Raw genomic sequence first — 12,814 nt, forward strand, 5'->3', positions numbered from 1 at the left:
GGACTAATGGATTTGGTTTAAGGATAGACCTACGCTATTTTAATTTCTTCTCCTTTTTTCTTGCTATAATATACATGTATGTGTAATAACAATAATCAACACAGTTAAACACACTCACATTCTTCATTTATCAATTTATGGTCATAGAAATTTGATTAAAAGTTATTTTATAATCATAATTTCTGTGCCTTAACCTTTTATGAAAGGTTACACAGGTCAGTTTCCGTTTGGTCAAGGTCTAAAATACATCATTTGTCATAAGGACATTAAAATATTTTTCATTGGAATTTCAGTACAAAAATAATGCGGTGTGGTATGATTACCAATGAGACAATTATAAAACAAAGACCAAAGGATATTAGGACGTAAACTACAACATGTTACTGTACAGCCTTCAACAATGAGCAAAACTAATTCTGTATAGTAAGCTTTTAAGCTATATACTTTATAGCATGGAATATTTTAAAAACTCCAGAAGTTGGAAGTTAAGAAATCAGTGTTATTGCTCATCTTTTGATTATTGTGTAACATGTATTAAAGAAAAATTAAAACTGAAGTCTGTAGATTTTTTTTTACGAGAAATACAAGCCTGGGTTGTTTCCTAACAATGGGTAGGTCCAAGCTGAAATCCTGCATCCAATCAGATCCATCCAATTTAGCTTCCAAACACAGTGTACTTTTATAGTCTAAATAAATAGAACTTTTATTGAAAATTAAAATCCAAACACATAGTGTACTTTAATCTCTATGCTAATATTCAGTTAATAGACAAGCAGTTATATTAGAATTAAAATGTACTTTAAGTCTGTATTTATAACTTACTGAATACAAGAAGAATGTGTATGATAGAATGTTTCTCAGCACTCTAATACGTTAAAAACTATGCGAGTTAAAATATTCTTTTTTATTAAAAAGTTTTTGTTGCATAGTTTTGATACTTTAAATGACATGGAGATATGATGTAATCTGTATACATTTCAATAGAGGTGATATTAGTGCACCAAACAAGAGTTTTATTGTGGTTTGTCATCAAAATGCACTTGTATATGTTTTTGTATGTAAACATGAGGAAGAAATTATAAAAATGTGATGCAGTTTTTGTTGACAATTTATTAATCATTTGTGATTCTGAGTAATTTTAATAATTTATTTAATGTAAAATGTTTATTTTCGAACATCAGGAGCAAACCTATAAGATGCATTTTCGGGTAATTTTGCTATGTCACAATGCTGATGTTATTAAGTCACAGAAAGAACCTATTGTTCAATGACATCAGATAAGCCAATTGACCTAGGGTCGACTGGTGTAACTCATTCATAAAAATTCAAGTTACGAAAAAAAAATTCGGTAAACCATATAAGGAGGGAACGTAAGCATTTTAATTGATTTTACAGCTTGTAATTTGCTAACATGCATTTATGAAAAATGTATGATCAAACTTGATGCATGAATAAAACGTAGGAGGCACTTAACTTCATGTGTAATATTTTTTTTTTCAAGAACTGCTTCCTGTTGTACTAAGATTTTTAATGAATAATACAGGAATGACATTTGTATGAATGGAAAGTTAACGAGAGTGATGTAACTTTGCCAACCACAAGAATAAGGTCGTTTTAGTATGATCCTGCTGCAGTTGTGGCCCTTGTGTGTTAATGATACTGCTAATGAATAATGCACATGTCAGACATACCTTAGTGATGTAATAACTAATGTCAATTTTTAGCAAGCAAATTTGTTTTGTCGAGCAGATTCAATACAACTGTCAATTCTCACACACAAGACGTGAGATTTTGCACATTTCAAAAGTTAAAAACCTCTTGCTTTTCCTGAAACTTAAAAACAATTCAAAATATCACACCAAGGTGATAAAATAACATATATAACAATGTTTTAAAAATATGCCTTTTCATTGAGAAAATAGTTTTAGCAAATGAGAACAGTTGTATTATTCCATATAACTATGTAAAAATCTTTTTGCAATTCTGAACAATGAAAAAATTAAAAGATTTTCATTGAGTATCTTGAATGAATCAAATAACTAGATAAATGAATAAATTTGTAATCATAAACTATGAATAAAATTATATCAAGAATTAGATGACATTACTTTTACTCTAATGAACCCTTTTAAATATCCTGTATTGGTACGGGCTAATGTATTATTTCATTTTAACATGCTGGTGTGTTCTTGTGTGAATATTTCTCTTTATTACAAATTCTCAAATACATTGTAATGTATGTGAATTTCTCAGTTTTACAATCATAGTAGTATTGACCGTTTGGACAGTCACGGACTAAGTGTTATTTAATATTGTAAAAAGCTTATTTAAAAGACCAGTCATTTCTAGCTGTTATAATTAAATCAAAAGATGCAGAATATAGTCACTTCATTATATAAAGGTGTATGTTAAAAGAAATTGGTTTGTAACAGAATGGATATAAGTTGAAAGCTCTGTAAAAAAATGAAATAAGCATCATTTACTTAATATTCACATCATATTGGAATTTGATAAAGTTTTTGTTAACTTCTACATTCTGTATATGCCTGTCTCGTCAGGAGCCTGTAGTGGTTGTCTTTTATTTGCTGTATAGGTAACATTTTTTTTATGCTCCCGCCGCACGGCAAAGGGGGCATTAAGTGTTACCCTTCGCTGTCATTCTCTCCGTCTTTCTGTCCGTCCCATTTTCATTTAAAAGCAAGCTTGAGCTGATGCATTCGTGTCCTCAGACACATTCTTCTTTAATTGTTTATTGTTTTTTATACTGCAACCAACCTTTCTACTATACAAATACAGATGTACAGATAACACGAAGTGATAATAGTATAGTATACATTTATAGTCTCCTGGTTTGCCTGCAATCAACCTTTCTTACTATACAAATATAGGTGTACAGATAACATGAAGCGATAAAAATTTAGTATACATTTATAGTCTACTGGTATCCTGCTTCTGTTGAGCAAACGGTTGTATTCAACATACTGTTTTCATTTACAATACAGTTCAATTTAGTGTCCTAGTCACTGTCCCATGTCATGTTGATTTGATTAGTGTCCTAGTCACTGTCCCATGTCATGTTGATTTGATTAGTGTCCTAGTCACTGTCCCATGTCATGTTGATTTGATTAGTGTTCTAGTCACTGTCCCATGTCATGTTGATTTGATTAGTGTCCTAGTCACTGTCCTATGTCATGTTGATTTGATTAGTGTCCTAGTCACTGTCCCATGTCATGTTGATTTGATTCAAAAACAATATAGCAGTTGGGAAGTAAAAAAATTATTCAAAATTATGCGTAGGTGTTAAATTGCAGGATAAAAACAATATTCATACCTTGTAAGAAAATTAATTTGATCTCACTTGTAAAGAAATAAGAGATAAATTGGTGAACCTTGCTTTTGCCTCTGTTTCTAAAGATCATACAAATAAATTTGATATTTTCCTTCAATGTATGAATATTGTTTATGTCATAAATCAGGTCGTTGGTTGTTTTCATTTGAATTATTTAACATTTTGTTATTTCTGTGCCCTTTATTGCAGCTATATAGTATGGGTTTTGAAGATTCACTGTCATCCTATAATTGGTTAAATCCAAGTCTTTTGGACACTTTTAGATAGTTGTCTTATTGGCAGTCATACACATCTCCTTATTTTATACTGACATGAATAATGTATGATTGAAAGAAAATTCCTCAGAGACTAAAACATGGTTGCTGTTGATAGCTCAGCTTTTGATTTTAATTGAACAGGTTTTAATAGTAGCCATGGTTTACATTTAAGCTGCTTTTGATTTTAATTGAACAGGTTTTAATAGTGGCGATGGTTTACATTTAAGTTGCTTTTGATTTTAATTGAACAGGTTTTAATTGTGGCCATGGTTTACATTTAAGCTGCTTTTGATTTTAATTGAACAGGTTTTAATAGTGGCCATGGTTTACATTTAAGCTGCTTTTGATTTTAATTGAACAGGTTTTAATAGTGGCCATGGTTTACATTTAAGCTGCTTTTGATTTTAATTGAACAGGTTTTAATAGTGGCCATGGTTTACATTAAAGCTGCTTTTGCTTTTAATTGAACAGGTTTTAATAATGGCCATGGTTTACATTTAAGCTGCTTTTGATTTTAATTGAACAGGTTTTAATAGTGGCCATGGTTTACATTTAAGCTGCTTTTGATTTTAATTGAACAGGTTTTAATAATGGCCATGGTTTACATTAAAGCTGCTTTTGATTTTAATTGAACAGGTTTTAATAGTTGCCATGGTTTACATTTAAGCTGCTTTTGATTTTAATTGAACAGGTTTTAATAATGGCCATGGTTAACATTTAGCATAACGATCCAGGTGAGTAATGCTGGCTCCAAAGAGCCTCTAATTTGATTTTTTTGTTGTTGTTTGGTTGTCTCATACATTTATACCCTACATTTTCTTTAATTTATATTTATTAAATTTTTATTCAACTTAGACTACAAACCCTCAAAAAATCATCAGAAATGTAAATTGTTAAACGATTTATTTTCTAGATATAAAGGAGAAGCAGAGTACAATGTACCACCAAAAACAGTATTTGAATATGTGGAACCTCTACCAGAAGGTCCAAGAATGAAATGGGACAAAAATATGAAAAAGATAGAAGTCTTAAAATGGCTTGACAAGGTGATTATATTATTTTATATAACAAGAATTATTTATTTATTGATTGATTGATTGGTGTTTAACACAACTTTCAACACTATTGTTCTATTTCGTGGTGGTCAGTTTCTCTTGGTAGAGGAAGTTGGCATGCCCGGAGAGTCTCCATTGACCTTTGGTAGGAAAACTAGTCAATTAAGATTGGAGTCGAGTGCACCTGCCCTGTGCGTAACAAGAATTAATATACATACATAATTATTAAAGGAATTACAGAACATGTATATTATGATGGATGATAATTGATGGAAAACATTACACACTAGTTTGAATCCATACAAAAAACTTAATTGGCAGATATGCACGATAGTTGCAGTAAAATTTCAATAGTTGTTTGTTAGTCTAATGTTTGGATTTATTATTACATTTCCCAGGCTAAATGTCAAAATTGAGTTTTTGTCTGTAGACAGTAGAGAATCATTAAAATCTTCTATTTTTGTTATAAATGACAGAAATGTCCATAAAATCTCCTGAAAATTGTTACAAAATAATTGGCTGCTGAATAAGCAATAAAAATGAGTCAGTCTGTAAAACGGAGTAAGGTTTTTCATTTGAATGAATGGTTCTAATTTTGTGTTTGCTAGTTTTTATGTTATTAAAAAAAACCATTTGTAATATGAAGAGTTGTAATATGTATATGATTCATATATAATCTTCCTCCATTTTTTTGGGCCTATAATTAAAAAAAATGAATGAAATTGACATCTATGGAACTTAGCTCTTGTCATCACTCTTGGCTCTTGTCACCCCTCTTCATGTCTTGATGGTATTCAAGTTATAAAGCTTATTTAAAGTCTACATCCTAATTGCTTGGGATGAAGATGTCACAGTCATGGTAAAAAAGCTGTTTTGTCATTGATTGAGGTGACTAGAGACATTCACAATTGGTCATTGTTGTAAACGGATTATTTCATTTCAATGTTTGCAGTTTATTGCAGATGAGTGGTTGTTCAGAGATTACAAAAGTTTACACTGTCATTGCTGAAGATGACTGTAGTTCAGAGATTACAAAAGTTGACATTGTCATTTCTGCAGATGACTTTATTGTTCAGAGATTACAAAAGTTTACACTGTCATTGCAGAAGATGACTGTAGTTGGTTTAGCTGTCATTTATGCAGTCCACTTTGCTGTTTAGTGATTACAAAAGTTTACACTGTCATTGCTGAAGATGAAAGTAGTTCAGAGATTACAAAAGTTGACATTGTCATTTCTGCAGATGACTTTATTGTTCAGAGATTACAAAAGTTTACACTGTCATTGCAGAAGATGACTGTAGTTGGTTTAGCTGTCATTTCTGCAGTCCACTTTGCTGTTTAGTGATTACAAAAGTTTACACTGTCATTGCTGAAGATGAAAGTAGTTCAGAGATTACAAAAGTTGACATTGTCATTTCTGCAGATGACTTTATTGTTCAGAGATTACAAAAGTTTACACTGTCATTGCAGAAGATGACTGTAGTTGGTTTAGCTGTCATTTCTGCAGTCCACTTTGCTGTTTAGTGATTACAAAAGTTTACACTGTCATTGCTGAAGATGAAACTAGTTCAGAGATTACAAAAGTTGACATTGTCATTTCTGCAGATGACTTTATTGTTCAGAGATTACAAAAGTTTACACTGTCATTGCAGAAGATGACTGTAGTTCAGAGATTATACAATTTTAGGTGTCATTGCTGCAGATGACTTTGTTGTTCAGAGATTACAAAAGTTTACACTTTCATTGCTGAAGATGACTGTAGTTCAGAGATTTTAATTACAAAAAATGATGAAGATGACTTTGCTCTGTTGCAGTTTATAAAATCTCTCTAATTCTTGCTAATGATGATTTTCTAGTCATAAACTTTGCAAGGTCAGCAATGTTGTACTGGAAATTGATTGATTGATGCTTGCTTGCTTAATGTCGAGTGGATAATAGTTCATGTATATCTTTAGGATGATGGAAATTAAAAAAAGTTGTGTAATAAGGAATATGTTTTTGAGAGAAGAAGTTTTTTTTATCAAATGAACTTTCAATGAGGATGATTTTTCTCATTACCTATATCAGGGCACCTGGTTAACAGGAGCAGACTTTAAACTGTTAAGTGCAATCTAAACTGGCAATTTGAAGATTAAAGAAATATTTATGGAACTTTTATGACATAAAAAGATGTTTGATGTAATAAATATGTGGTAAATTAGATGTTAGGTAATACTAGGTACACTAATTTTCTACTGGTAATTATCTCCTAGGATGTTTTTTGTAATTATATAATGCAAAGGGGATTACTTGGTTATTTTTATGTATAGTTTTCCAATTGCTCTAATCCCTTTAATTTTTTTCTTTGATGTAATCATCCCTATAGGGTTATGTAGAAGCACCCTATGAAAGTCATTTGAAGTAGAGAGAAGGCTCAAGTAAACATTCTTCTTACCTAAAGATTTAATGAATTTAATGGTTTTTGAAAGTATTGCTTTTTTCGATTGATGTCAATAATTAAAGTCAGTTGACTGCTTATGGATATTGCTGCTAATCCTACCTGGCCCATCATTTTTAAATTTGCTATTTTAACGTGTTTTCCAATCCATTAATATTACTACCTTGGTGGTCTGTCAAAGTAAGATCGATGATCCTTTCATTCTCAGATCTCTTTACGTCTTTAATAATGCTTTGCAACAGTGGATCATTATTATTTTTGCACCAATCCAATCATAATTATTTTTCTGTGGTGGCTGGGGGGGGGGGATGCTCAGTTGCAGAGTTGCAGAGTGTCTTCATTATCAATAGTCTGTCAACACTGAGGTTGTGAGTTTGAACCAGCTTGTGGCAGGTGAGTCCCATCTTAATTGATAAGAATTGCCAGTTTTTCTGCCAAAAGGTCAGAGTTTTTTCTGGGCACCCGCTTCCTCCACCAACAAAAACTGTCTGCCTCAAAACAGCCAATGCTGCTGAAAGTGGCATTCAACACCAAAAACCAATCAATCAGGAAAGGCACCTTTTGTTCAGAAAGAGAAACGATGGTGTCTCAGCCTTTGAACCATTTTGTCAATATTAAATTGTAATAAATGTATACTACCTGTAGTATGCTACATATATATAAGCTGTATTGCTTTTGAACCAAATATTTTTTTATTATAGTCCTGATTTCTTTCTGAACATTAAAGTTAGAATTCCTATTGAGCACCATAATATCTAAAATGCTATCATCAGCAAAAAAAGTGCATTTGTGTACTGACATCTTAAAAAGACATCATATTATATCTGTTGTTCTGTAATCTGCCCTCCAACATGTCTATCTGTCGAAACTGTCAATTTCTGATGAGTTTGATTGATTACTTCACTTGTTGTTCAGATAACTGATTAACAATCAAGATATTAAAAAATGAAGCAAACAGACCAAGCTTAAAATTGAGCTTTGATACATCTTAATGTTATGGTATAGAACCACTAATTAGGGCCTGTCCAGAATGAACATGTATACAAGAAAGTAGTACATATTTTTAACAAAATAGTTACTTCGCATAGCTGTAACTTTGTCAATAAGTTAACTATTTGGGTAATTTAGGTATCAAATGAAAGATTAAGGACTTGGGATCACTGTAGAACCCTTTTTTTAAAGTTTCCTTTGAATTAAAAAAAATATACATGAAATTAAAAAAGGAGAGCATATTGACCTGTTGCTCAGATCAGAAGTACCTATTTTTTTTCTATCAAATTTCAGGGAACCAGTGCGCTCTAATATGCTTTTAAATGTTTGTTGATTTTTTCAGCACAAGTCATGGTCAGGATAAGGTATAGTTTGACATGAAATTACTCACTTTATTTGAACTTAAGACAAAATAGCTATGAATGCTTCAAATTGCAAAATTTTACATAGAAAGCAATAGGGCTATGAATTAGTGGTTTTATTCCTTATATCATTGTTTAGTATTGTTTTCTTATAGTATAAAAGTCAAATGAAGAAAACTGGGCCTTTTATAGCTTTACTATATGGTATTGGTTTTGCTCATTGTTAAAGGCTGTCTGGTGATCTGTTGTTGCTCCCATCCTTATCCTTTGGTATCTAGTGCATAGCTTCCTCATTGTCAATCTGACCACATCACCTTATTTATGTAAAGATTTAATAATTGTCAAGAAGCTCCTTAAAATGTATGCTTTTATTGTCTCAAAATGATCTTTCAATTTAAGCGTTTTTAGCTTTTTTTTTTCCCATTTTCAAAGTTTTTGTCAGATCCATCTTTAAGTGCTTTATTTGATCATTAGCTATGGGAGGTAGAAATAATGTATATATAATGTCTAGGAATAACATTGGGACACTTACCATTATTGAGAGATAGTATTATATCAATCTAATTACACAAACATGTAGGTATTTCATCTAGACTGTAAATTGATAAAAAATCATCCAAAAAACCACAAGGGGTCAGTTTTTATTGGCATTCTCTCACATTCATCACAGTTAAATAGAGGCTGCTTCTTGTTTTTAATCAAATATTTATGTGTTCAGTGTATTTAAGACATAAAAAAATGCAAAGGCTTTATAATGCAATTTAATCTGGTATTCTAAAGTACCCTAAGTAACCTTTAGATATATTTATATTCATTTGTAAATAACAAAAAGTATTTAGAATTATAAATCTGGAGCTTTCGACTGGTCATACATAAAAAGAATTATTTTTTAAACTATGTCTTTGACTTTGACCCTGAGACTTGTCTTAATTTGTAAAGTTGAGATAGTTTGGTGTATTGATTGTAATTCGTAATTGCACTTTTCTTTTCCATATGCATTTTTTTTTTTTTTGTCTTGCCTATGACAAACGTTCCAGTAGGCAAAAGTCAAAATTAGTGAGATATAATTAAGTATTACATGAACAGAACATGTACACCTATTTCGTTCAGGCAAGTAAATTGACAGCAGATTGAAAATTTCATCAGCTGGTATAGCTTTTGTTCTGTCTTAAACTACTCTGAGACCCTCACCAAGGAAACTTTTTTGTAACATTTGTAAAGCAAAATCTCACTGTTAAGGTTTATATTGAAAGTAAGTAATTTAAGTTTCACCTTCATTTCCTCTGCAATTTTGTATTTTTTTAAAACAAAACCATTTGAAATAAAAAGATTATTTTCTTTCAGTAGTTTCTTTCTTATTCAATATAATGAACAAAATATAAAACTACAACAGATTGAATAATTTTGGTGAGAAAATAAACTGTATTAAAGAGTTCTGAATTATCTGGTGCTATAAGAGAGATCTTACTTACAGATAGTTTTTCAATTCATTCATATTGCTAGTCATCATAGAATAAAATAAAAAAAATGAAGAAGAAGAGCATATTACAATATAAGGTAATATTTATACAACAACAAAAAACAATAGTCAAGTATACATACAAAGAAAAGAAAAAGCAGTTTGAACATGTATGGACTTCACACACATAAATATATACATGTATATATATACGTTAACAAGTGTTATACCTCCTTCTCGGGCACACCCCAACATGAAAAAGTGCTTTTAATAAATTGGCAGTTTAGTGGATATGTAACGTAACTGCTAAAGCTACCACAAGACAATATGTAAGTCTCTAAATCATCCTGAGTCATACTAAAAGGAATCTTGAAGTATTTACCCAGTACATCATGGCTTTCTGTAACTCTATAATGGGATAGTGCTGTTTACATATTATAATAATTTGAGTGAAACTGAACAATGACCATGTTCCAATAATATATTTTTATGAAAGTTTAAATATCTGTGATGATTTGATTAAAGTGATTTTTAAACCATTTGTATTTTGATACCCCACACAAACAATTTAGTTTCGGGATGTGGTAATATGGTAATAACTTTGATCTTTTTTTTCGTTGTTGTACTATAATTTTATGAAAACTAATGTATGAAGTCTTCAAAACTCCTAAACCAGAAACTGGATTTGAGGGAAACTATCACTCATTCTTTATTACATAATAACTTTTTGCACTTCAAATTTTATTGTTTAATTTTTTGCATTTCCTGTAGTAAAATGGACATTGTTTTTAGCTTATGTATATTCAGTTATTTTTGATGCCACTCAGCAAATATTAGATGAGTATTCTAGATAAGAATGCGTTCTTTAGTGAATCAATATTTTAATTTTGGAAAATAAGTAGCCACAGAAAATGTGGCTATAATGATAAAATGACTAACACTTAGTTCAATGCAACAGGTCCCTTTTTCACTCCTCTATAAGTTTTTTATAAGTTGTGAATGCTGCCATTTTTCACCAAAAATAGAAGAAGACAAAATTTGAATAGTTTTATTAAGAAAGAGCATGATACTGAAACAGAAAGGCATCTGTTGGTTTCATTATTTACCAGGTTGAGTAATATTTGATTTAAAACTTAAATGTTTTTTTTTTGTAGGATTTAAGAATAAATCGAGCATGTACATCAAGTGCCTGCATGGGACTGATATCACCACGAGACTTTGTTGATCTCATAGTCACAAAAGAAACAGATACATATTTATCCACAAATGGTATGTATGCAGGGCTGATAGAGGATTTTTGAAGGGGGTGTAATTCCAGAAAACTGAATACATGCCTGTATGTCCTAAATTTTTTTGGACTATTTGATGCTAAATAATCTTATAAACAGTTAGTTATTTTTTTTTCTATCGAAGGGGTTGTACACCCTCTACAGTACCCTGGATCTGCCACTGGTATATATTTACAGGAATGTTAACTTTTATTTGTCTAGTAAAATTCAGATAGCATGAAAATATTCTGGATTCTACCATGTCAATTGATTTCATTGAGAACATATGTAGAAAATTTTATTCACTAATATCTTTTACATAACTACTTGGTTCTTTCTAACATTATACTACATTAGATGTTACATAACTCTCTACATGCACAAATTATCCTTGGTAAAAACATCTTCTACTTTCATCTTAGCTTTGAAGCTGCCTATACAGATGATAACACATAAGATATATAGCCTTCTGCTCTTGAAATTTGAATATTTTCTTTCTGTTTAGTGTTTAGAATGTATTGGTCTCTTAACCTCAGAAATCTGGAGTACTATTTACTAAAGTGTTATGACCTCATGTTTACTGTTTTAAATGTGAATATTAAGTAAAATCATGGAAGCATTATAATGTTAATTTAATACTTACATGGTGCATTGTAGTACTTTATGATATTCTGACATTCTGTGCAGTAAGGGCTTATTTGGCTAAATTTTTCACTGAAGTTTGTTCTTTTGATCTAAAATCTTAAATTCCAATTTATGACTGTATCAAAAGTTGAGATATTACAAAACTAAAGATAGACAGTTTGGGAGCAATGACATCAAAGCAAACCTAGTTATGATATCAATGAAATATCAATAATATGTTTTTGCTTAAACCTACCAATTATTTTGACACAAAATTCCTATGTTTATGGAAAGCAAGATCCTTATCACACTCCCTCAGTCTTAGAATAACAGATTATGAAAGCCTGAGAGAAACAGAATGTAAATATTTAAGATTTTATCTTATTTCAACAGCTATGAGTATAGACCATGCCAATGGTCAAGAAAATGGCCATGTTCGAGGCTGGAATTGGCCATGTGGGATGATAGTCCACAAAGTTCCAGAGTAAGTTCTTATTCCCTGCATGCCTGTGCAAGTACAATATTATCTTCTGTTTGCTTACTGTCTTAGAATAAACAGAGCATGATATTAACATTACTTTTGTTTCTATCAGACATTTTAGGACAGTCTAAGTTGTATATTTTTGTTGTTAGGGATATCAAGTATTAAGTAAATGACTGTTTAAGCAATAACTTTGCTATACAGCCGTGGTATCCTGTGTGAATATAGATTTTTGCTAGGTTCTACTTTAGTGCTATCCTTTCTGGTCAGCAACATTTACAATTATAAGATAACAGTATTTTATATTTGAAAGGTTAAAGATGACCTCATGATTTATTTTTGCATTAATAAAAGTATAACAAGGATGAACATTAACAGTATTTTATAACCCATGCTAAAAATTATTAGTAAATAGGCATTTGTCAATATTTTATCTGTTTCTCTTATGATTAAAATTTTGTCAAAAAAAGCAATTATTGAAGACTGTATGTTGACCTTTAGATGTATTTTGTTGATTCTATTGTGTTGTTGA

At 30.8% G+C, this 12,814-nt stretch overlaps 1 protein-coding gene across 3 annotated transcripts in view; it reads left to right on the forward strand.

Annotated features, from left to right (window-relative positions):
• LOC127736181 (stAR-related lipid transfer protein 5-like) overlaps nucleotides 1-12,814 on the forward strand; it is a 28,497-nt gene that overhangs the window by 8,976 nt on the left and 6,707 nt on the right. For 2 of the 3 annotated variants that reach the window (XR_007998842.1, XM_052246758.1), the window contains exons 3-5: nucleotides 4,520-4,652; nucleotides 11,064-11,178; nucleotides 12,195-12,285. Coding sequence is in view for 2 of the 3 variants with exons in the window: in XM_052246758.1 (XP_052102718.1) it covers nucleotides 4,520-4,652; nucleotides 11,064-11,178; nucleotides 12,195-12,285 (339 nt within the window). In the remaining variant the exon portion in view is untranslated. The remainder of the gene's footprint in view (nucleotides 1-4,519; nucleotides 4,653-11,063; nucleotides 11,179-12,194; nucleotides 12,286-12,814) is intronic. The other variant, XM_052246757.1, reaches the window with a different exon arrangement.

Source organism: Mytilus californianus, unplaced genomic scaffold, assembly GCF_021869535.1.
Source record: "Mytilus californianus isolate M0D057914Y unplaced genomic scaffold, xbMytCali1.0.p SCAF_3, whole genome shotgun sequence".
Classification (NCBI taxonomy): Eukaryota; Metazoa; Mollusca; class Bivalvia; order Mytilida; family Mytilidae; genus Mytilus; species Mytilus californianus.